At 44.7% G+C, this 23,459-nt stretch overlaps 1 protein-coding gene and 1 long non-coding RNA gene across 3 annotated transcripts; one reads left to right on the top strand and one right to left on the bottom strand.

Annotated features, from left to right (window-relative positions):
• Positions 1-237: 237 nt before the first annotated feature.
• MFSD6L (major facilitator superfamily domain containing 6 like) lies at positions 238-12,940 on the bottom strand. 2 transcript variants are annotated; one of them, XM_024101667.3, is made up of 3 exons: positions 12,697-12,940; positions 11,953-12,014; positions 238-9,728 (listed from the first exon to the last, which is right to left on the bottom strand). In XM_024101667.3, exon 3 carries the CDS (start codon positions 9,696-9,698, stop codon positions 7,731-7,733), a length of 1,968 nt encoding a protein of 655 aa, XP_023957435.2. In that variant the 5' UTR covers positions 9,699-9,728; positions 11,953-12,014; positions 12,697-12,940; the 3' UTR covers positions 238-7,730. The 2 variants fall into 2 exon arrangements, with proteins under 2 accessions (XP_023957435.2, XP_005309918.3); XM_005309861.4 differs by lacking the exon at positions 11,953-12,014.
• Positions 11,972-23,226, top strand: LOC135974775 (uncharacterized). The gene is made up of 3 exons (XR_010591859.1): positions 11,972-12,185; positions 17,699-17,804; positions 20,845-23,226. It is a non-coding gene; the product is annotated as an uncharacterized LOC135974775 (long non-coding RNA).
• The last annotated feature ends 233 nt before the right edge of the window (positions 23,227-23,459 follow it).

Raw genomic sequence — 23,459 nt, forward strand, 5'->3', positions numbered from 1 at the left:
TCAGCTGGAAAGATGGATTTTTTATTTATTTTAAACATTACTGTGAATGAATCAACAATACCACGAGTGAACTTCACCCACAGAGAAAACACAACCCTATGGCTGCAATGTTAACCCTTAGGAGTCATGAGGTGGTCACAGGTTCCAAGGGCACAAGTCATGAAAGTAAACCAGAAATACCAAGTCACCCATAACAGCCTAGTCTTGAGTCAGTCAAGGATTTTAAACACCACAGCATTTCTGATTAATTAAAAGGTATTTATTCTGCTTGTAAACTCAGTGCAAACAGAGGTTGGCAGCAAAAATATACAGATGACAAATGAAGAGGTGTTTATGAAAGGCAGAGGATTCTGGAAATGTTGATTTCAAATTGAAAGACAGCAGCAGAACCCAGCATGGATGACCAGTGATTATTCACAGCAGTTGACGTGAATACCTTTTCCCTCTCTTAATAACCAATGATTTGCAAATACAGTACCATCACCTGCACTGTATTAATGCCGTAATTTAGGGCATTAAGGAATGCAGTATCTGGCACTTGACGAGATTGTGTTCTTTGGAAAATATATAACCTCAGTATTTTCATGAGCTGTTCAGCCCCAAGAGTATCTTGGGCTTCCTAGTTCATACACTAAAAGTTTTTAGAAGTTGCACTGTACTTTTCAACTTTTGGTCAAATCATTTATTGTTAATGAGGCAAACAAAATCTCTGCGGAGGCAGGAAATGGCTGTTTCCTGTACAAGTACAAACACCTGTTGGTTTATTTATACTTCAATTTGTTTTTAAAATCAAGCAGCTTATTATGGTACCACAATTACACACGTAAAATGTAAAAGAATCCCAGATCTGACTGTGACTCAACTCATTAAATGAAGAGCATCTGCCATAAAACCCATTTGTGAGCTCTCAATGAAAATCACCTCAGATTTGTTTTCACTGCTCTGCATTGCAGGGAAAAACAACAGTGTAAGCTGTTTAATCAACAGAAGAGTTGAATATTTACAGGAATATTCTCATCTTCAGGAGCGTAAATCACTATTGGCCAAAATGAGAATATTTTAGACATTTATATTGTGCTATTAAAGATACAGGATTTAATCTAGCAACAGTTAAAGAATCACATGGCTGAGTTTATGATCCAATTAATGCATGAAGGTCAGTTTGCTCCACAGTCGTCATCAAATAAAGTTACAGCAAAATGGAAGGCAGAAGTAATTTCAAATGAAAAAGATGCATTCAGATGTGTTGGACGTTCCGCATAGTAAGGTTGGAAGTTGAGTAGCAAGCAGGCCAGCACATTTATGTTCCAGTCAGCATGCCCTGTGCAAATCAATTCTCAAGTATAAATGTGTATGTCTGACTACATGCACAGCCTCCCAAAGTCCTAGAATTCAAGACTAAAAGTCTTTAATGGGCCCTATTCTAAAAGGATTTTTAGATTAGGCTGCATAAGAACAGATTTACTAATAGCAATACTTCCAGTGTAACTGAAGAATATGTTTTAAAAGCCCAACTATTTCTCTGTACATAGTTATTTCTATAAAAAGCCAAAAGGTGCATGTACATTGATATCCAGTAGAAAGGGTACATATATTAAAAGCTTAATATTAAAGTGCATTGCCCAATTCAAGAAAACAGTAACACAGTCTCTATGGTATTTGAGATATGCTGACAAATGCCAAAAATATTAAACTGCACGTGGGAAAATATTAAGACAGATACGGTGATTTAGAGCTCTTTAAAAGGCAATTATTTGAGTAGACAATCAGAAATTTCATACAACTCCAAGGGGCACACAACAAAATGCACAAGAATCAAAGCCTTCAAAAATGTTTCCATGATGAAGCAAGGGCCATGTGCTGTCAATTAACCACCACATTGTTAAACTTCTGCCTATCATCACATTCAAATATATCACTGGGCAACATAAGGCAGTGATGGCTACCTGCAAAATCTAGGTTCCTATATCCAGGTTTTACCAGCTCTGTTCGGCTTGGTGAACCTGAAATCCTATTCTTGTGGAAGAACTATAAAATGAATGTTTGGCTCCTGATTGCTTGATAAGTCATGTGATAATTCAGCTGTTTTCTATCGCTTAACTCAATAGGGATCAACAGTAGGGAACTCTGGAATCATCGTTAATACACCTCTACCTGATATAACACTGTCCTCGGGAGCCAAAAAATCTTACCGCGTTATAGGTGAAACCACATTATATCGAACTTTCTTTGATCCGCCAGAGTGCGCAGCCTCGTCCCCCCCGGAGCACCGCTTTAACGCATTATATCCAAATTCGTGTTATATCGGGTCACATTATATCGGGGTAGAGGTGTAATTAGATTGCATATGCAAACAACAGCAACATGATTGGCTCAGAAGTTAATTACAGATGTTTTTTAATTCATCCTATGTCCAATCAAATCACGAACATACAAAGTTCTGTTACCTGGCTGGCTGGATCACATGACTATACTTTTTCACTAGCCATCTAACATTATCTCCCCGGTAGACTGCTGTCCCAAATAGAAGGGAGTAGTTTTAGATACTAGAGTGATCGTCACTATAAACACCCTAGAGGAAGGAAGTTAGAATAGATGGAGAAAGCAAACTGTTATACTAGAAATCCACAGCCATAGCAGAAACATTTCTAAATATTACAGATGAAGATATTAAGATTAAATTTGTAAAGGTGCCTCAATCTAGCCTCTATTTTTGGGTTAAAAACTATTAGCATTTTAGGCGTTTCTTTACCTAATTTGTATGCATCATTGACTTTGGGCACAATAACAGTATTTGTATTACAGTAGTGTACAGAGGTCCCAATGAGGAATGAGGCCAGTTAAGCTAAGCAGTGTACACACACATAGGAAGACTTAGTCTCAGCCCCTGAACAAGTAGAAACTGGGTTGAGGCTTCTTTAAAAATGTGTCCATTTGAATGAATGTAGCAATATCTACTGTATGCTGACTTCATGGTAAAGTAATATGGAAAGTCTTAGTGGTGTTTGAGAGAGTGCACATGATGCCTGAAAGGCAGCATATTCCATGATAAAAGAGGGCAGATTCAGTACCCCCTGATACTGAAAATATCTGACATTCTTGTGAAGTTACAGCTAACTGGAGCCACCCTAAGGAAATGGACTAGAAGAGATGTATTTGTTACAAGCAGAGCTGGGGAAAGTGTTCATTACAAAACCTGAAATCCTTTCTAGAAACTCACCTGGCTTTATATTTCATTACAAACTCCAGAGTGAAAAAAGCTTTGTGGAAAGGTTTGCTGAGTCCAATGAATCTTTTTGGAGCACCCAGGACAATCCTTACAATTCTGAATCAAAGGCATGAAAAATTTACAATTTCACCTGAGTTTTGCTTTGAGATTGTAGTTCTGTTGGAACCTGCAACTGTAAGGAAATCTCAGAGAATGTGAACCACACATGAATAGAAACTAAGGGAAAAGTCTGCAACGTCACACTGTGAAATGAAGCCACCCTGCTGCACACAGCTCTGGTTACAATGCTTTTATAGGACACAGATGAAAAAGCTAGAACCTAGAATGTTGTAGAAGGTAGTTTTCTTAGGATTCAGTGATAAAAATCAAAATATAAGATGAAGCAACCAGTTATTTAAATTCTGGCTATTCGAATCAGAGTTGTGTAGTGCTCTGCAGCGTTTAAAGATTAGTTATGGTCAGCAAAGTGACTATGTTGGCACTTTCTTACACAACCAATCTGCTAATTTTAGTGACTGAGGCCTTGCCTACTAAAAATCAATCTAATCTGCTCTTAAAACCTCAAAAAACGGGGATTCCATAATCTCCCTTGGAAGACTATTCCAGTGCTTAACTATGCTTATAGTTAGAATTTTTTTCTTAATATCTAACCTAAATCTCCCTTGGTGCAGATTAGGCCCATTACTTCCTGTCCTACCTTCAGTTGCCATGGAGAACAATTGTTCACCATCCTTTTTATAACAACCTTTTACATATTTGAAGACTTATCAGGTCTCCACAGCCCCCGCCCCCAAGTCTTCTTTTCTCAAGACTAAACACATCCAGTTTTTTTAACCTTTCCCAATACGTCAGGTTGTCTAAATATTTTATCATTTTTGTTGCTCTCCTCTGGACTCTCTCTAATTTGTCCACATCTTTCTTAAAGTGTGGTGCCCCGAACTGGACATAGTACTCCAAGTGAGGCCTCTTGGAGTACTATGTCCAACAACAATTAGCTCCCATATCATACATACAACACTCCTGTTAATACTGTAAATAATAATAAATGATAGTGCAACAGGAAAACATCCATGCAGGAATTTCATAAAAAATTTGGGGCTATTAGTAAGTGATCTAAATACATGTTGTTGATGTGGGTGTATTTCTAAATCCACCAAGTGTAGCCATTCATCACTTATTTTACAAAAGACTGAATACCTACTCTACACAATGGCAGTTTAGTTGATATGGGGTTGTTGTTTTTTTAGTCCTAATAGCATTAAAAGCCTTGACAAGATTCATAGTTGTTAAAAGAATGCTAGGGATATGACAGAAACCAACTAAAGCAAATGGAATTACAGCTAGAAAAAACAACTAAAAGGAGTTAAGTGAATGTCAAGGACAATTAAATTTTGCCCCTTGCTCTGCTGGGTAGAAGGGCCTGGGAATGCTGTTGAACCAGCAAGTTGAGCCTCTAAAGGGCAGGAGAATCACCTATTATTCTGCAAACAGCCCCTCACTTTTCATTGTTGGGGCTGAGAGTACTGCAGAGATAGACACAGCCTCAAGCAGAGAAAGGGGTGAGGAAGTGTCTACACAAGCGTGTTGCACAGATTTAAGTAGAAACAGACGTAGTTAAGGTCTGTTGTAGAAGAGCACTGAGTCAGTTTCACTTCCAGATTTTTTTGTGCTGTAAAATCTAGAGTTTCAACCACTGAAGGGGACTGTTTCTGATTAAAAAAACCTGTTTTCACTGGACTTTAAAAATGTACATTTCCATTGGTCTGAGGTTTTACAAAAGCATGTTTTTACTAAATTTGGGGCCAAATTTAAGTTCTCTCACTTTTCTAAACATCCCCACATATCAGAGTGTTTAACAGCCACTGTCCCTTTAAATACTGCATTTGCAACTTCTTTATTTTACTTATGGTTGCTGTCAGATACCTTTTAACTTTTTAAAAATAAGTAATTAGCGCTAAACCAGCTTGTTTGGTTTGAATTCCTATGAGACAGTAACATTTTTTTTCCCTTCTGATGAACAAGATAAAATAAGTTTTATAGCTGTTCTTGGCACTAGGACAATTCTCTATATAAAGCATTTCTAGTAGAGTATACTGCAAGGCAAAGTGGATTTGTGCCAGCAAGCTGAAGGCAGCTTGTTGGGCTGAAATGATCTGACACGCAGATCAGTTGTTATTGATGTGTAATTAGCAATAAAATACCATTCAATGGTATCCCCTTTCCTTGCTGGTCACTTCTGTACCACTTCCTACTGAATTAGAAAGGTGTTAGGTCAAGCATTCATTAAGCCAAGTGCATATTATTTTATTAACAGCTCTTTTATGAGCCCTGCTTCTATTGCATGTTATATGTGCCAAAATATTCAGCTTGCTTGCAGCTACCACTCTCATGGTTTGTAAAACTTTAAGCCTGAACTAGCAAACTATATCTAAACACCCACTAAGTATTAAACCCCATTCCTCTGAAAAGGAAGGATGTAAACTTTTGAAAGATGATATAACTACTACACTGGCACTACACTCAACCTTAGCCTGAAGGGCAAAGAGACTCATGGCCCATTTTTAATGAGGTCTAATATGGACCTTTTGGTGAGGTCAGCCATATCATTTTTATTTTGTAAGTGCCTATGAAGAAACTATGCTGGAATTTACATGCTTTTGAGATTATAATTGGACAAATCTCAGGGGCTCTTTAAAGTTACTCGTTTACGGCCCCTGAGAACTGCAGATATATTCCTGTCCAAATGCATTGCATAGTGTATTCTAAAAATACAGGTTGCCGAAACTTACCCCAATCAAAGGGGTGTAAAAAGTGCCATGTTTAACTTGCACAAAATAAAGCAGGTAGCAGCTATCTTTTGAAAGATATAAAAGATGGTGCTCTATCCATCTCTATCCTTAATATGGAGATGCAGTCTGCACAGAGTTCAGGTAGAGGAAGGATAGCACTGTGGTTATAGCAGTGTGCTGGGACTTCGGAGAGCTGGATTCAGCTCCGCCACAAACACCTTGTGTGACCTTGGGCAAGTCATTCCATCTTTCTGTGCAGATGATGCTACTTCCCAATCTTACAAGGATGATTTACTAAGGTTTGCAATACTCCAGTGATGGGGACTATATGGGTGAGATTTTCAAAAGCACTCAGCCTGGGCCTAACTGTGCTCCCACAGAAGTCAATGATCCTATTGATTTAAATGGGAGCAGTTCAGTCCAGTGCTAAGCACTTTTGTGAATACCATGCCCCAAGTATACACATAGATCACCAGCACGCATTACTGCATATTGATCCAAGCAGAGGCTACTCAGATCAAGATGAAATAGATGGTCCTCAGAGGCCCCAGGACACACTATATTAAATATAAGCCACATGATGCTTTGTTGAATTCAGTGAGCCAACATTTGGGAGTGTACTCCAGCCACCCTTTTTAAAAATACTGACTATAAGAAAGCCCAGTTATTTGTCAACATTGTCTTCACAGCCACCTCAACAATTACACCCCTAGCTAAACAACAACCATAAACACCTAGCTCTTTAATCCATAGACCTCAAAGCCCTTTACAAAGGAGGTCAGTATCATTTACAGATAGGGAAAACTGAGGTGCAGGAAGGGAAAGTGACTTTTCCAAAGTCATCCAGCAGACCAGTGGCAGAGGAAGCCAAGTCTTCTGAGACCATCTGGTGCTCTATCCACTAGACTACACTGCCATCATAAACATGTGCAGTCTATGGCTGTGTCTACACTATGGACGTTATGCCAGCAGAGCTCCTAGTGTAGATGCCGCCTATGCCAACAAAAGGGGGTTTTCTGACCATGTAGGGACAACACTTCCCCTAACATATTAGCTAGATCAATGGAAGCACTTCTGGTGACATAGCTGCATCCACACTAGGGGTTGTGTCACCAGAACTATGTTTTTTCACACCCCTGACTGACACAGCTATGCCAATATAATTTTTCACTGCTGACCAAGCCTATAGCAAGACTGATTTTAGAGGTCAAACTAAAGCCAACAGGGTGTTTCTTTCATTAATAATCCTTGTTTGTTGAAGACTGAGCCTGGGAGGGATGGTTCCTTACTGACTTTAGTGCACTGTAAATATTTTTTTTTAAATTGATTCGACTGTGCTAAGGTACAGCTCCCAATGTCAGCAGCTATAGCTCTGAGAAATGTGCATCAAAATTCTGCCTTTGGATTAAAAACTTAACTGCATTTATTTTAGCAAATGCACATCTCAAAAGGCCTTCCACTTGGATTTGGGAAACGTAATGATTAAGTTAAAAAATGCTACAAATATTTACTATAAATTAATCTTAAGAAAATAAAAGATTTATAAAACATGGTCTTTATACACAGCTTTCCAAGCAAGTATGTACACTGTATATTCCACCACTTAGGAATTATTTGTCATTCCTGGGCATTTCTTTCCCTCCTGCCTAATAATTTTACCTTTGTACTCTGAATTTGTTCTACTGCAGAATAGCTGATCAAATATGATTATGTTACCAATTCCTACTGAAGTTCTCATCTTTCATAGCTTTCACTAGCCAGTCCCTTTCCTTCTCCTCGTCAGAGTCACTCTCATCACTAGGATCTGCAGCCAGGAGACGAGAATAATTAATTTTTTTCTGCCGAGGCAACTTAGACTGGACAATCAGGAACAAGATTAACCACAGTGCCAAACTTATAGAGCATGCCCTGTACAGAACTGCCAAGCCAAAGTTGCTCACAACAAACCCTCCTGCAAAGCTTCCCAGGCTAGCTCCACAACCATATGAGAGGCCCTGGAGGACGATGTGCAGAGCTCTCTCTGTCCCAGGACTGGCTACATCGTCAACCAACATATTAACTGCCCACCATAAGGCACCGTTGCTGAAGGCACACAACATCTGAATAGGCAGTACTGACCACGCATTCCATAGGAACGAATAGTACAGAAGCTGTGCTGAAAGGCAGCTTAAACTCAGTGCAACAGTACCACTACTTGAAAAAGCCCTTAGTAACTTGCTTTTGAAGATATAAAGCAGAATTTCAGCAATCAGTCCGATAGCCACCGAGAGACCCATGTATAATTCACTGCTGCCTCGGTCCTGCATTTGCCAGAAGAGAAAATTCTGCACAGTAGATCCAATGACTCCTGTAAGGAAGACGGTGACAGCAGAGAGAATTGTTCGGCCATCACTTCCAATGAGGTTCAGAGCTTTGACAGTTTTGTTCAGATGCTCTGTTTTCTTGGAAACATGGATAGGAAGAAAGACACTGATGAGCAATGTGAGTGTGATCAGTACAGCATAGCCATAGAAGTGCACAGCGAGACGAGAGATTTTAGCACTGAGGAAGCAGTTCAACTGATCTACAAATATGGTGATACTGCAGGCTCCTCCAGATGCACCCAAATAACTCCAAATCCAAAGCTTCCCATATCGGTCAGTTGCATCAACAAAGTCAAGATATTCATAAAGACTGTCATCAACCATCCATTCAAGAGGTGCAGCCAACAGCTCCCAAAACACAACAGCACCTAGCACCATGAGAAAAATCTGGTGCTCACGGTCAAGAAAGTTAATATCTTGTAAGAGCTCAAAGTTGACATCCCGAACTTTCTCCCAGTGACTCGACAGATTTTCAAAAACATAAGAAGCTCGACCAGCAGGGTGAGGGTTTGTTTGAAGTAAAGAAAATTCAGTACTTCCACCAACAGAAAGTTTTTTCTCAGGATTACTATTCACGTTCAACAGCCCAGCCTCTGGAATTTTGGTTTCCTTCTCAAGCCTATGGATTGGTGTTTCATTTGAAGTGAGTGTCTCAAGTTCTTGTATCATCTGGTTAATTGCATTCACTGAAGAAACTATCTTGGCAGAAGACCTATTATTGTAATGGTCTGCAGTTATACCCACTTCACCAGTTAGTTTACCATTCGTCTTCTGTGCATCTGTAAAGAAGGTAAACAATTCTTGGAAAGCTGAACTCGGTAGCGGTGGCTTTCCACTCGTCACCAAAACATTTGTAGCTGTTCTTAGCGTTTCTGCAGACACCATTTCTTTATTGGTAAGAGTACTAGGATTTACAGCACTCAGATTGTTCAGACTCATGTCAGGGACCTCTACTGCATTCAGCAAGCTATTTGATTGTTGGCTTATATTACAATATTTGTACATGACATCCTTGCTCAAAGGTGGGACAAGTGTAAGCAGCAAACCGGTTCCCACTGAACACAGCAATGATCCAGTAATGAGAACTTTCCTTTTGCTGTGGCTCTTTGCAAAGTAGGAGCATAGTGGAGCCCAGAGAGATGATATTAAGTGCTTAATTCCAATGATAATACCTACTAACGGGGCAGTCAACCCCAGTTGCCGGAAGTAAAGAGTTAAAAATGGAATCACACAGGCGTTTCCTGCACTGTAAAGAAAATGGAAGAGGCTGGCAACAGCCAGCGCTTTGTTAACATCCCACTGTTTATTTGTACTCATGGCTTCAGTTGCATGCTTTCCAAAAGGGACCTGAAAATAAATAAGACAAAAACAAACCCTTTTTGAGTATTTCATAAATAACAGGTAAGAAATTAGAAGAGAAACAGACTTTTCAGAAAGTGTCAAATATTTCACTACTTATAAGCCTGGCAGTTCAAATGCCAAGCTCCGAATGTTTACATTGAAAAGTTTAAAAATGAAGTGCGCTCACAAAAAGAGATTAGACTCAGACTTTAAGGTCAGAAGAGACCATCGTGATCATCTAGCTCTAGGGTGACCAGACAGCAAGTGTGACAAATAGGGATGGGGGTGGGGGGTAATAGGAGTCTATATAAGAAAAAGAACCAAAAATCGGGACTGTCCCTATAAAATTGGGACATCTGGTCCCCCTATCTAGCTCTAATCTGACCTCCTGCACATTGCAGGCCACAGAACCTCCCCTCTCCCCTACTTAATAGACCCCTAGCCTCTGGCTGAGTTACTGAAGTCCTCAAATCATAGTTTAAAGACTTCAAGTTACAGACATTAGAGATATTAGTCCAAATGAAAAGGCTGAACATAAGAATGGTCATACTGGGTCCATCTAGCCCAGTATCCTGTCTTCCAACAGTGGCCAATGCCAGGTGCTTCAGAGGTGAACAAATAGAACAGGCAATCATTGAGTGATCCATCCCCTTGTCCACTCCTTGCTTCTGGCAGTCAGAGGCTAGGAACACCCAGAGCATGGGGCTGTATCCCCGACCATCTTATCAAATAGTTGGGCCCCACCAAATCCACAGCTGTGAAAAATGAGTCACGGACCGTGAAATCAAATCTCCTCCGTAAAATCTAGCTATTGGAGGGGAGGAGCAGGGGGCACCCCAGCCGGGGACTCCTACCAGGCTCTAGCTGCTAGTCTCAGCAGGGCTGGGGAGGGACAGGATTTCCTCTTCCCTGCACAGCCGCTTGGGGGGGGGGGCGGGGGGGGGGGGAGATCAGATCCAGCTCTGGGTACCTCCCGCAGCTGCAGGAAGCTCCGTGGTGCCTGCCTTCAGAGCCCAGCTCTGAAGGAAATGCAGAAGTGAGGGTGGCAATCCAGTGACCCACCCCTACAACAGCTTTGCAACCCTCTATGGCCCCCTTTGGGGTCAGAACCCCCATGGTTACAACACAGTGGAATTTCAGATGTAAATATCTGAAACTATGAAATTGACTAATTTTAAAATCCTATGACTATGAAATTGACCAAAATGGACCTTGAAATTGGTAGCGCCCTAATAATAGCCATTGATGGACCTGTCCTCCATGATTTTATCTAATTATTTTTTTAACACCATTGTATTTTTGGCCTTCTCAACCTCCCCTGGCAATGAGTTTCACTGGTTGACTGTGCATTGTGTGAAGAAGAAACTACTTTTGTTAGTTAGTTATAAACCTGCTGCCTATTAATTTCATTGGGTGACTCCTGGTCCTTGTGGTATGTGAAGGAGTAAATAACACTTCCTTATTCACTTTCTCCACATCATTCATGATTTTATAAACCTCTATCATATCTCCCCTTAATTGTCTCTTTTCCAAGCTGAAAGTCCCAGTCTTTTTAATCTTTCCATATTTGGAAGCTGTTCCATACACTTAAATCATTTCTGTTGCCCTTCTCTGTACCTTTTCCAATTCTAACAAAACAATTGGTAACAAAGCAGCACAAAGTTCAGGTGCTGTTCCCATTCCTCAGTTTATTGTAATAGAGATAAAAGACACTTAAGAAATGTTATCACCATATCTAGTATTTGTGATCTAGCCAGTTTTGCAGCTATACTTTTGAAAAACTCCACTAACTGTACTTTGTTCTACATCAATGAGGAGGAAAATCATCTCAAATTCATTGTATTTTGTGCCAGAAGCACTTTTCAAACTGTTTATAGATTTATGATACCTGGCGCTCCATGTAAACTCTGAAATTTCCTTTAACAAATCCTCACCGTACACTGTCTTGAATTTTCCTAAAAAAGGAGACAACATATTTCTATAGCTCTACTGGGGATTAGATGCATCTGGAAATGTTTTAAAGTCTCCACACCCAGCAGCTAGTAGGGCAGAATGATACTATAGAAGGAAGTATACTTAGATTTCAGAGTACAGAGGATTATTAATATAGTATTTACTTTTTTTTTTTTAACAGTGGCAGCATGAAGGTTTCCAAGACAAAATGGTAAATGAATGGCACAAAGACTCTGTACTGGTAAGTGATAAGAATGCATGTGAGTAAGCAACTTACACAATATTTCTATGGAAGCAGAGTGTGTGTGACAGAGTCTGAACCTGGTGACACTTACATCACTGTGAATCAGAAATAATTCCATTAATCAAAGAGTTATACAGGTGCGTGCACAAGAGAGACCAGACTCAGGCCCAGATGTACTCCAAGACTATTGCTGCTGGATACTGGGAACACAAATCTCTAATCGGTTTCCTGTTCTAAGGAGAATTATACAGGGATACGGCACACAGGTAAGCACTGGACCAAGGCTCCCTAGGGAGGCTGGGGAATCTCTGGAGGTTTCTAAGAACAGGTTGGACAAACACCATCAGGGATGGTCCAATGTCACTAGGTCCTGCTCGGCGTGGGGGGCTAGACAAGACAACCTCTCAAGGCCCCTTCCAGCCCCCCATTTCTGGTTGTGAGATGCTGTGTGATGGTGGCTCTTCAACCCACCCACAGGTCAGGGCAGGGCAGGGCACGTGGCTGCCCCCCATGTCCCTGCTCTGCAGGGACAAATGCCCATCGTCAGCCCGGCCACTGGGCCACGAGGTCGCCAGGGAGAGTCCCGCCAGCCAGCCAGGCCCTGCAGGGCCCTGCTCTGGGCTAGGAGCAGGGGGCTCTGCCAGGCCCCACGGGAGGGGCGACTACCTGGGTGGGGGTGGGACTGGGGGATTCCCCCCACGGCTCCTCATCCCTGGGCGACCTCCCCTCCCGGCGGGCAGCCACCTAGAGAGCAGCCCCCCACCCCCGCTCCTGTACCTGAGGATTGGGGCCAGCTCCTCACGCGCTACGCCGTACGGGCTCACCCCGGCTGCGCACGCGTCACCTGCGCGGGCGTGGCCCCGCCTCCTGCACCTGCGGAGGGCGGGCCCTCGCTCGCGCCCCTCCCGACACCTACCCAGGGGGCCGGGCCCGGCTGCCGCCCGACCCCACGGACAACGCGCGGCGGCCTTGGCAGCGAGGGGGCTGCTGCTAGGAGACGGCCAGCGACCATCGAGCTGCACGGCTCCCGCGGGCTGGAGGGGCCGGCAGCGTGAGGGGCACGGGAGAGCGCAGCGCCCCCTGCTGGAGGGGAGAGTGAACTGCAGCCCTCCTCCTCTTTGTGCCTTCCCCCTCCCCTGCCCCACTTCCCCCTCAAGCCCTTCCCCCCTCACACCACCCTTCCCCTTCCCTTCCCCCACAGGACCTTCCCCTCCCCATCACATCGCCCCTTCCCCTCCTCCACAGGCCTTCCCCCTTTCACCAAAGGACCTTCCCTTCCTTATCACAGTACCCCCCCCGCCTTTCCGGCCCTCCCCCTTCCCCTTCCCTTCCCCCACAGGACCTTCCCCCCTCACATCACCCCTCCCCCACAGGACCTTCCCCTCCCCATCACATCGCCCCTTCCCTTCCCCTCCTCCACAGGCCTTCCCCCCTCACACCACCCCTCCCCCTTCCCCCACAGGACCTTCCCCTTCCCATCACATCGCCCCTTCCCCTCCTCCACAGGCCTTCCCCCTTTCACCAAAGGACCTTCCCTTCCTTATCACAGTGCCCCCCCACCTTTCCGGCCCTCCCCCTTTCCTTTTCCTCCCCCACAGGACCTTCCCCTCCCCATCACATCATCCCTTCATCCACAGCCCTTCCCCTCCCATCTCACACCTCACCGCCCTTCCCTCAGTCCAGCTGGGGCCTGGGGCGGAAGGAGGTGTTGCAGGCCATCATCACCCCCACCCCAAGCCAGCTCAGAGGACGGTGTTTGCCCCTCTCTCGGCTAGGTCACCTGTGTGTCCCGTGGCTGGGGGGAGGTGCTGGAAGGGGCAAGCACCAAGGGCAGGAGTGGTGCCACAGGCAGGCCAGTAGTGGCTTTAACCCCCTTTGAACTGGGACTGTCCCACTGGCTTCAAGCAGGGGCAAGGCCAGGAGCTAGCCTGGCCTGTGCTGAGGGATGACAGGGAACCATACCAAACACAGGGGAGAGCAGCAGGTACCCACGTCTGGGGTATGGCAGGGTAGCCTGAGTGATGATAGGCCCAGCGGTCACTTGCAACCTTTTTGTGGGGTCAGCGGGTGGCCCCCCCCTCCAGGGGCGGAGATGACAGGCTCACCAATGCAGCGTGGCCAGTGCTAAAAGTGGGATGCCTGTCAAAATCTAGGAGCAGCAGTTTTGGTAAGATAGAGCTTACAGTGCAACCTTCAGCAACCTGGCTCAGTTAAAAAATATTTTTTTGCTGGGTTTGTCACCCTTTGTGCCTCTTCCCTTAGGGTTACCATACGTCTGGATTTTCCCGGACATGTCCGGCTTTTTGGGACTCAAATCTCCGTCCGGGGGGAAATCCCAAAAAGCCGAACATGTCCGGGAAAATCCGGCGCCGCTGGCCCGGGGGCTGGCCCGGGGCCGGCGGTGCTGGGCGGCCGGGGGTGCGCCGGTGCTGGGCGGCTGGGGGGTGCGCCGGGCCGCCGGGGGCCGGCGGTGCTGGGCGGGCCGGGGGTGCTCGGCCGAGGGTCCGGGGTGCTCGGCCGGGGGCCGGGGCCCGGGAACCAGCAGTGTTGGGCGGGCCGGGGTGGTTGGCCGGGGGCCAGGCCCGGGGCCGGCACCCCAGGGTCCAAGCCGACCCAGGCTGGAAACGCCCGGGGGGGCCAGCCTGGGCCGCGCCTCCTCCCCCCACACACCCCTTACCTGCTTCAGGCTTCCCGCGAAGCAAATGTTCGTGGGAAGCAGGGGAGGGGGCGGAGACTTTGGGGAAGGGGCGGAGTTGGGGCTGGGGGCGGGGCTGGGGGCGGGGCCGGTGCCCCGTGGAGTGTCCTCCTTTTGGAGGCACAAAATATGGTAACCCTATCTTCCCTCCTATTCTACACACATATTAAGCACTGAGCGTGGCCTCTTCAGAGACAGCAGCTTTGTGTATTCCACAGACACAACAGGTCCCAACACTCACTGAGACCTTGTGATCCATGCTATATGTTTAATAAATGAGGGTAACCCATAAGTGACAGCACGCAGACCATCACGTGCAAGGACCCACTGTCTCTGCATGGATCAGCATGTATTCTTGCATGGTGGGACCTCTAGCGGCTGCAGATTCTACTTCTGGGTTAAAGAGGAGGGGCGTCTCTTTAGGGCCCTTTCTACAACTTTGTCGACTATAGGTTAGCCACCCCTACAATAGACAAACCCATCATGTTAGACAAGCAGCGCTGGGGGGAGACCCTGCTACTCTTACTTATTTACCTGCTTATCTTTTGATCTCTCCATTTTCCCATTGCTTGGATTAGCGCTCCTAAATTGTATTCTTGTTTAGCAGCACATGTCCAAAAACTGGGATTCTAGTGCCATTAGGCTCTCTTTGGTTTGGGAACATTTTATCTAGAGCTGGTCAAAATTTTTCATTTAGAAAATGAACTTTTTTTTGCTTTTTAATTTTTTCATTTAAGATGAAAAGTTGATTTTCAAAAACAAAATTGAAGCTGAATTTTTGAACAATACTTATAATTTTCTGACCAGCTTTTTTCACCCTTTTGGAGGCTGTATTTGGCTGGCTTGCTGGATAAGGCCCAGGACTGGTTAGAAAACTAGGTGGCCTTTGGCAAGTCACTTAATCTTTCTGTGCCTCAGTTTCCTGAACTGTATAAATGGGGATAATGACACTTATTCAACACAGTTAAACACATTAAGATCTTATTTGAGGTAGTGCAAATCGTGATGCCTATAGTTAAAGGTGGTTTGACGCATTTGATTATAAAACCCTGTTTTCTGTCGCTTATAACTTTGCCCAACCTTAACCATTTAGCTGAAATTGTGAGCTGACTTTTTCCATGCTAGCTGTCTGTCTAAGACTGAAGATTTTTTGGAAATTTTTAGCAAAAATAGTTCACCTATTTCTCAGAAAGAATTTAGGGAAAAATATTATTTTGCCCATGTTGAAAAATTCTGAAAACTGTTTTGTTGAGAAATCCTAGTGCTTCTATTCTTTGGAGCAGGGAGTTGGAATTTGTCCAGAGGGTCACCTTGGTGTCAGGGATGTTCCTTTTGCTGTCCACCTGAAAAAATGCCCAAGGTCGGCAAGACACACACATGCACAAGCATGTTCCAATAAGCAATTTTTTTTACTTTGGAACTTGGACTGAGTTGCATATGCTGTGCGTGTTCAGGTCAAGGCCAAAAAGCCCTAAACCCCCACATTTTATATGTCGTGTGAATATGAACAATACTACTCTGCTAGATCCTACAAGCCTGATTCTGGTCTCACATTATTTTTACACCAGAATAAGTAAATGACGTTACTTCTGATTTATGCCGTTATGAGAGGAGAATCAGGATTTATATTCCCCCTCCCACACACCTTTTCACAAAACCATTGTAAAGTTCCAACACCCCCAGGTTTGCTTTAGGTTCTATACTAGTCCTCTCCTCCACAGTGACTGAAATGCTTTGACACAGATATGTCTGCTGTACACAGCAATCACAAATGGAGATTGCTGGACAGAACACAGAGTTTATCAGCTATAGGCCAGAGATTCTGATCCTATAACAAGGCAGACTGGGCTTTGATCTTACCTGACTCCCTGAAAATTTCTCACACTCTCAATCTCCTCCCCGCCTGGATGAGGATAAAAAAACCCCACAAAAGCAAGTATTGCCTTGGCCAACAGAGGGTAATTCTGAAGTCTAATTAAATATTTGGCATAGGATAATTGTGGAAATCATGTCACAGGTTAGCTGGATGTGCAGCAAACTTCTTTCAGCTTGAAGGTGTGGGTGGTGGGCTTCCATCAGAGCCACTTACCCCTCTACACACTGATTCATGACTCACCCCCACCTCCCCACACAGTGTTTGCAATGTAAAGAAATCTCAGATAAATGGAATTATAATAAATTTCACCCAAAGACACTTGTATCTTTTTTTTTTATTTGAGAGAGTGTATTTGCAACACTGGAAAATACTTTTCATATAGGAGTCTTATTTTTGCTACTATACGCTGCGTATTAAGAAAGTGATCTTGCATTTTTAGAGTGCTTTCCATCCAATTGGACCCCTAAGTGCTTTGCATATTGTGCTGTTTATACAAAACTGTATTTACAAGAGTAATTTTATCCACTATTGAAATGCAGCTACCTCTAGGATAAAATTTCAGCTACTGTTAAAAAGCACAAAACAACATAATCTAGCTGTTTAAGACAGGAAACAAGGAATAGCCTATCCAATTGAAATTACAGAGGGAATTAAGACAGACAGAATATGGCTACTCCAAACTGAAATTTGACCAGCATCCCAGGTTTAGTGCTATGGAATTTTCAGTTACCACAAAGAGTCACAGAACAGCATTCTGTAACAGCTTGCCCATGTTTTGAACCAGCACTGACTCAGAGGGAAGTACCTGTCACCTTAAAAAGAAGAACCACAAAAATCACACGCCATCCCTCATCATTGACTTGCAGCTTAGAACCCAGCAGAACATCAGAATTGATTGAGTTGGAAATGAGGTGGTGGTGGCATTACACTTTCACTCATTTTGAGAGACCATTATTATCTTCTGTTCTCTTTAGGGTCTTCTGCTGAGCTCATCATCATAGTATTTGACTGTTCTTAAGGTGCCTGTTGAACGGATAGGTGCAAAATTGTCTGCTTTGGGTGGTGTATGTACGTAGCAAGTTCAGGCAGCTTCCCTGAAATAGGAAGGAGAGTTCTGGCTGAGTAGGAGAAAGCTGAGCATCATTTCAGTGGGAGTATTAAATATTGATGTGGGTTTTTTTAACATTGATGTCACTGATTTATTTAAGGAGCTGTGCAGTATGCTGCTGGTGATAAATCTTTCAGATGCCAAGCTCATCCAGCTGTAACCATGTTCTGGAACTGCAAAGTCTTTTACTACATGTATTTCTGCTGGTAAGTCCAGTTCACATGTGGAATGTCACAGCTGATGGAAAACATGGGGCATGCTTGAATTCTCCACCTCCGCTGTGAAAATGTTCTACGCAATAATTTGTATTGCCTTGTGTAATTTCTAACATGACTGCCTCAGTGATTAGTTTCTCTCAGGAGTGAGGCTTTTGGGGGCAGGATGTTCTATGGGAAAGAGATGACTCTTTCATGTGTTGTTTAATAATTCACGGTTCATGAGCCTCTGCTTTTAGTCTTTCAACCAACCAAATCTGTCCTGTCTTAAAGAAGGCGCAGGGGGGGGTTATGAAATAATTACAGAAGGAATATTCAGATTCCAGACTAATTGTTCTGATGGACAGCAGGGGAATTACACAGGTGGGAGGTGAAATAAAAATCACAATACTGATGTAACTGTTCTATTTATCGAATAATCCACTCTGAATGAACAACGAGGAGTACTTGTGGCACCTTAGAGACTAACAAATTTATTTGGGCATAAGCTTTCATGGGCTAAAACCCACTTCATCAGATGCATGGAGTGGAAAATACAGTAGGCAGGTATAAATACACAGGATATGAAAATATGGGAGTTGCCTTACCAAGTGGGGGATCAGTGCTAATGAGACAATTCAATTAAAGTGGAAGTGGGTTATTCTCAACAGTAGAATACCAAGGGAGGAAAAATCACTTTTGTAGTGTTAATGAGGCCAATGTAATCAGGGTGGCCCATTTCAAACAGTTGACAAGAAGGTGTGAGTAACAGTAGGGGGAAATTAGTATAGGGAAATAAGTTTTTGTAGTGACCAATCCTCTCCCAGTCTTTATTCAGGCCCAATTTGATGGTGTCCAGCTTGCAAATTAATTCCAGTTCTGCAGGTTCTCGTTGGAGTCTGTTTTTGAAGTTTTTTTGTTGAATAATTGCCACTTTTAAGTCTGTTATTGAGTGTCCAGGCAGATTGAAGTGTTCTCCGACTGGTTTTTGAATGTTATAATTCTTGACATCTCCCCCTACTTGTTACTCACACCTTCTCGTCAACTGTTTGAAATGGGCCACCCTGATTACATTGGCCTCATTAACACTACAAAAGTGATTTTTCCTCCAACTTCCACTTTAATTGAATTGTCTTGTTAGCACTGACACTCCCCCCCCCCACACACACTTGGTAAGGCAACTCCCATCTTTTCATGTACTGTGTATATATACCTGCCTATTGTATTTTCCACTCCATGCATCTGATGAAGTGGGTTTTAGCCCACAAAAGCTTATGCCCAAATAAATTGGTTAGTCTCTAAGGTGCCACAAGGACTCCTTGCTGATACAGACTAACAGGGCTACCCTCTGATACTGTACCTTGTCCTGCCTTGTTAATCATCATCTCTAGACAAGATGCTCATGCACCACAGTGGTGAGCATGGTATAAAGTTCTAAACAGATAAGTAGGAGTATAAAAGGCTGTTTCTCTCCCAGCTGGAATGAAGGAATGATAGGAACTCCTGGTAGATGAAACTCTAGGATCAGCCATCTCAAGCAGTAATGCACTTTGAGGTTTATGTTTGTAAGTACAATCCTGCCTCAGGGCTTTATTACATGTCTGGTCCATTAACTAAGTGTGTGTGTTCACCATTTGTTCCTGCTCACCTTCCAGTAATCTGGTCAGATTCCCATCTGCTACTAGAAGACAAGTAGTTGCAATAGCTAGGATTACGCTCTACTATGAGCCTTGCAACAGTCATCCATGCCTTTGTCACCATGCAATGTGCTCCATGTTGGTCTTCACCTTAACACTGCCTGGAAACTGAAGGCAGCAGCTTGCTTGCTAAGCAGAGTATATTGCCATAAGCATCGATGGTACTGATGCTCCAGAATCTGCACTGGCTGGCTGTGGTTTCCAGGCAAAATTTAACCTATAACCCCCTACATGGATTAGGAGTAAAGGTGGTCAATCTTCTGACAGAACAGTTTTCCATTAGAAAATGCTGATTCAACAGAATCAAAACATTTTGTGGGAATGTATTAATTTCATTAACATTTTTGATGGGAAATTATCAATACGTGTCATTTATAAAAAAGTGAAAGTGACAAGATCAAAATGAAGTATTTTCAGTAAGGCGCTCAGTCTCTCACACTTCCCTCACACACGCACACACCGTCTCTCACATACAGACTGGCCCTCACACACACAGACTCTGCCTCTCACGAGTCACAGTCCCCCCAACACAGATTGTCATACACACTCTCACACTCCCCAACACGCTGTCACACAGTCTCTCTCTCTCTCTCTTTCACACACACACACACACACACACACACACACACACACACACACTATTGTTATTATTACTGACTGGAACTTCCTGTCAAAATGCTTGTGGTGAGCCAGGAGTGACTAGGGGCTGCAAGAGGGCCGTGGGCTCTGGCAAGATGCAGCACCCCTGTGACAGCGCGAAGCCTGCCTTGAGCCACTGCCGCAGCGTCTGCTGCGTACAAAGCTTGGTGTGCGTCAGCAATGGGGGTGGGGGAGAGTTCTGGGGGTCCACGGGCAGGGGTGGTGGCTATGTCCCCTCAACACACCAGGGCAGTGGTGCCAGCTGCGGACCGCCTTCAGTGAAGCAGAGGCACCAGTTTAATAATACTGTGTAGGGCCCCATAAATCCTAAGGACGGCCCTATTCAGTATATTTTGTTTAGTGAAAAATACTGAGATTGACTTTTTGTTCTGATTTGGAACAAAACAAAAGTTTGACATCTCAACATTTCCCACAGGACAGAAGTTCCATTTTTCATCCACCGTTAATTAGGCGCTATGTACCAGAGAGTCGTTTCTCTCTGCGGTGTTAGCACAGTTGAGATCCACAGAGGCACTTGAGCTAATGCCCTGTTGTTTAAATGAGAAGGGGCTGCTAACAGGATGTTCTCTTTGGGTGCCCTGTGAGTGTGTAAATAAGTTAAATATATGGGTGAGTTGGGACTATAATCCATTATATGTGTGTGCTGCACTGGGAGCAGGATATGGACTCACTCATTTACATCTTTGTATTTCCAGGGCACCAGTCTCCAAGATATCCAGACATTACAGAAGGCTGTAAGATTGAAGGGAACATATGAGCTTTAAAATATATATATATATTCAAGGCCACTTGTACAGAGACCCCTAAGGCATAAATGAAACAGTCTTCATACGTAGCCTGGTCCTTCTTTGGCAGTGTAGTCTTCGCTGCCTGCATGTTGCAGAATTTGCAAGCAAAGATGTTGAGCAATATTTTCAAAACTATTTAAGGGATAGATTCACCAAAGGACTTAGGTGCTTAACTCCCACCTTAGGTGCTGAAATCCCAGAGTCAGGCCCCACTGGAATTCACGCACCACCACCACCCACTCCCCCCTCACACTCAGCTGCTGCCAAGTCTGTAGGTGCCTAAACTTGCTTGGCACCTACATTTTTGCAGAAAAAGATCCCTAGGCACCTATGTTTGTGCCTCTGTGCGTGTGCAGGCATCTGGATGTCTAAATCCTAGAGCGAAGTAAAACCCAGGGGAAAGATAGGCATTCCTTCGCTTAACTCGCTTGCAGGGCCCTAGCCAGTAAGCATGCTTAGAGCTCACCTACTGGATCAGCCCCCTATAGGCGAGAATACACAAAAAAGCAGGGCACGGGAAGCTCTCTCATATCTTTTAGCCTAGTGCAGTAGTTCTCAAACTTTCATACTGGTGACCCCTTTCACACAGCAAGCCTCTGAGTGAGAACCCCCTTTTACATTTAAATCACTTTTTTATATTTTTAACACCATTATAAATGCTTGAGGCAAAGCAGGGTTTGGGGTGGAGGCTGACAGCATGCGCCCCCCACCCCTCCATGTAATAACCTCACAACCCCCTGAGGGGTCCCAACCCCCAGTTTGAGAACCCCTGGCCTAGTGGTTAGAGTACTTACCTGGGATGTGGGAAGCACCCAGTTCTCCCTCCCTGTGGGGGAGAAGGTATTTGAACAGGAGTCTGCCACCTTTCAGGTGAGTGCCCAAGCCACTGGGCTATGGGATATTCTGGTGTGCGGTCCCTCAGTCTCTCCTGTCGAAGCTTTGTCACACTAAATAAATTTCAGAAATTCATTGGAGCAAGGGGCCTGGATCCTGGGTTCCCAGTTGAGTGCTCTAACCACTATGCTCCAGAATCACTCGTGCTTGTGTTCTCTCTCTCTCCAAATCATTCTTTCATTATTTACCCACAGGAGAGCTTGAGGGAGCCCCACATTGGAATATCCCATAGCTCAGTGGTTCGGTCATCCTCCTCCTTCCCCTCCTTCCCCCCAGGCTTCTTGCAAAAACAGCCTAGGCACCTAGCCCCAAGAGAGGGTTGAGAATCCCAAGCAGAGGGAGGTGCCCCCCTTGCCGCCCAGATTTAGGTGCTGAACATTGTGAGAGCAGCAGTGCTTAGCGCACACCCCTTGGCTTGGCATCTCCCATGTAGGCAAGAAGCCACCTAGCATGCTGGCTTTTGTGAACCCCTTTCTGAAGCACCTCCCTCTCCCCATTCATTGTACGGGGGAGGAGGTGCCAAACTCAGACTTCATGGATCCCAGTGAATTTCTGGGCACCTAAAAGGTAGGAGTGGCAAAGCTCAGCATCACCAGGCCCACATTTCTTTGTGGATCTAGCCCTAAGTGATTTAGAAGGGTGAGTCACACTGAAGGTCAATAGACTCTTAAGTCACTTTTGAAAATAGCACTTAAGCTTCTAAGTCACTTAGGCATTTTTGAAAGTGTTACCTGTTAATAGAGGCTGGATAAAAAAAGCTAACAGCCAAGTCTGCTCACTGTGACCCCTTGCCACTTCCCCAGACTTCTTCCTACCTTGGCTTGTCTCTAGGGCGGCCCTTTCCCCCAGCACCTTTCCAGGCTCTGTAGAATCCTTTCTAGCTCTGGTAGCAAGCAAACGCTTTCCTCATGGCGATCCAGCACCTGTCCTTTTATCCAGGCTACTCCGCGGCTCCATCACCGTGATCTCTCCATGACTCTCCTAGCCTATTAGCAGAGTTCTCTTTCAGGAGACGATCCCAAAGCCAAGTAGCCTCTTTCCTCCTTCTGCCCTAAAACTCTTCCTTTATGTTAATTAGCCACCCAGTTCCTCCCCATTGGGTCTCATCCTTAATTGAGTCTGATACACCCTGTAGTTGCCACCAGGTGCCATAACTGAGCGCTTCAGCTCCCCTTAACCCTTTCAGTGCCTGTGTGGGGTATGCACTCCATTATACCAACCCCAACCTCCTCCCCTCCCCATCTCTCTACTTTGGAGATTTAACAGAGATGCCCAGAAAGGGCTTTTCTTTCAGCTCAATTGTTGAGCCAGTTCTTTCTACCCCCGTGTTTCTCAAACTGGGGTCGCCGCTTGTGTAGGGAAAGCCCCTGGCGGGGCAGACCGGGCCGGGCCAGTTTGTTTATCTGCCCCGTCCTCAGCCCATGCGGCTTCCAGCAGCTCCCATTGGCCTGGAGCAGCGAACTGCAGCCAGTGGGAGCCGCGATCGGCCGGACCTGCGGATGGGGCAGGTAAACAAACCGGCCTGGCCTGCCAGGGGCTTTCCCTACACAAGCAGCGACCCCAGTTTAAGAAACACTGATCTACCCAGACCATCTCCCCCTGCACACACGTGCCCATGCACACACACA

Source organism: Chrysemys picta, chromosome 12, assembly GCF_011386835.1.
Source record: "Chrysemys picta bellii isolate R12L10 chromosome 12, ASM1138683v2, whole genome shotgun sequence".
Taxonomy (NCBI): domain Eukaryota; kingdom Metazoa; phylum Chordata; order Testudines; family Emydidae; genus Chrysemys; species Chrysemys picta.

Coding starts and splice junctions, on each gene's coding strand:
- MFSD6L (XM_005309861.4), bottom strand. CDS start 9,698: ATGAGTACAAATAAACAGTGGGATGTTAACAAAGCGCTGGCTGTTGCC.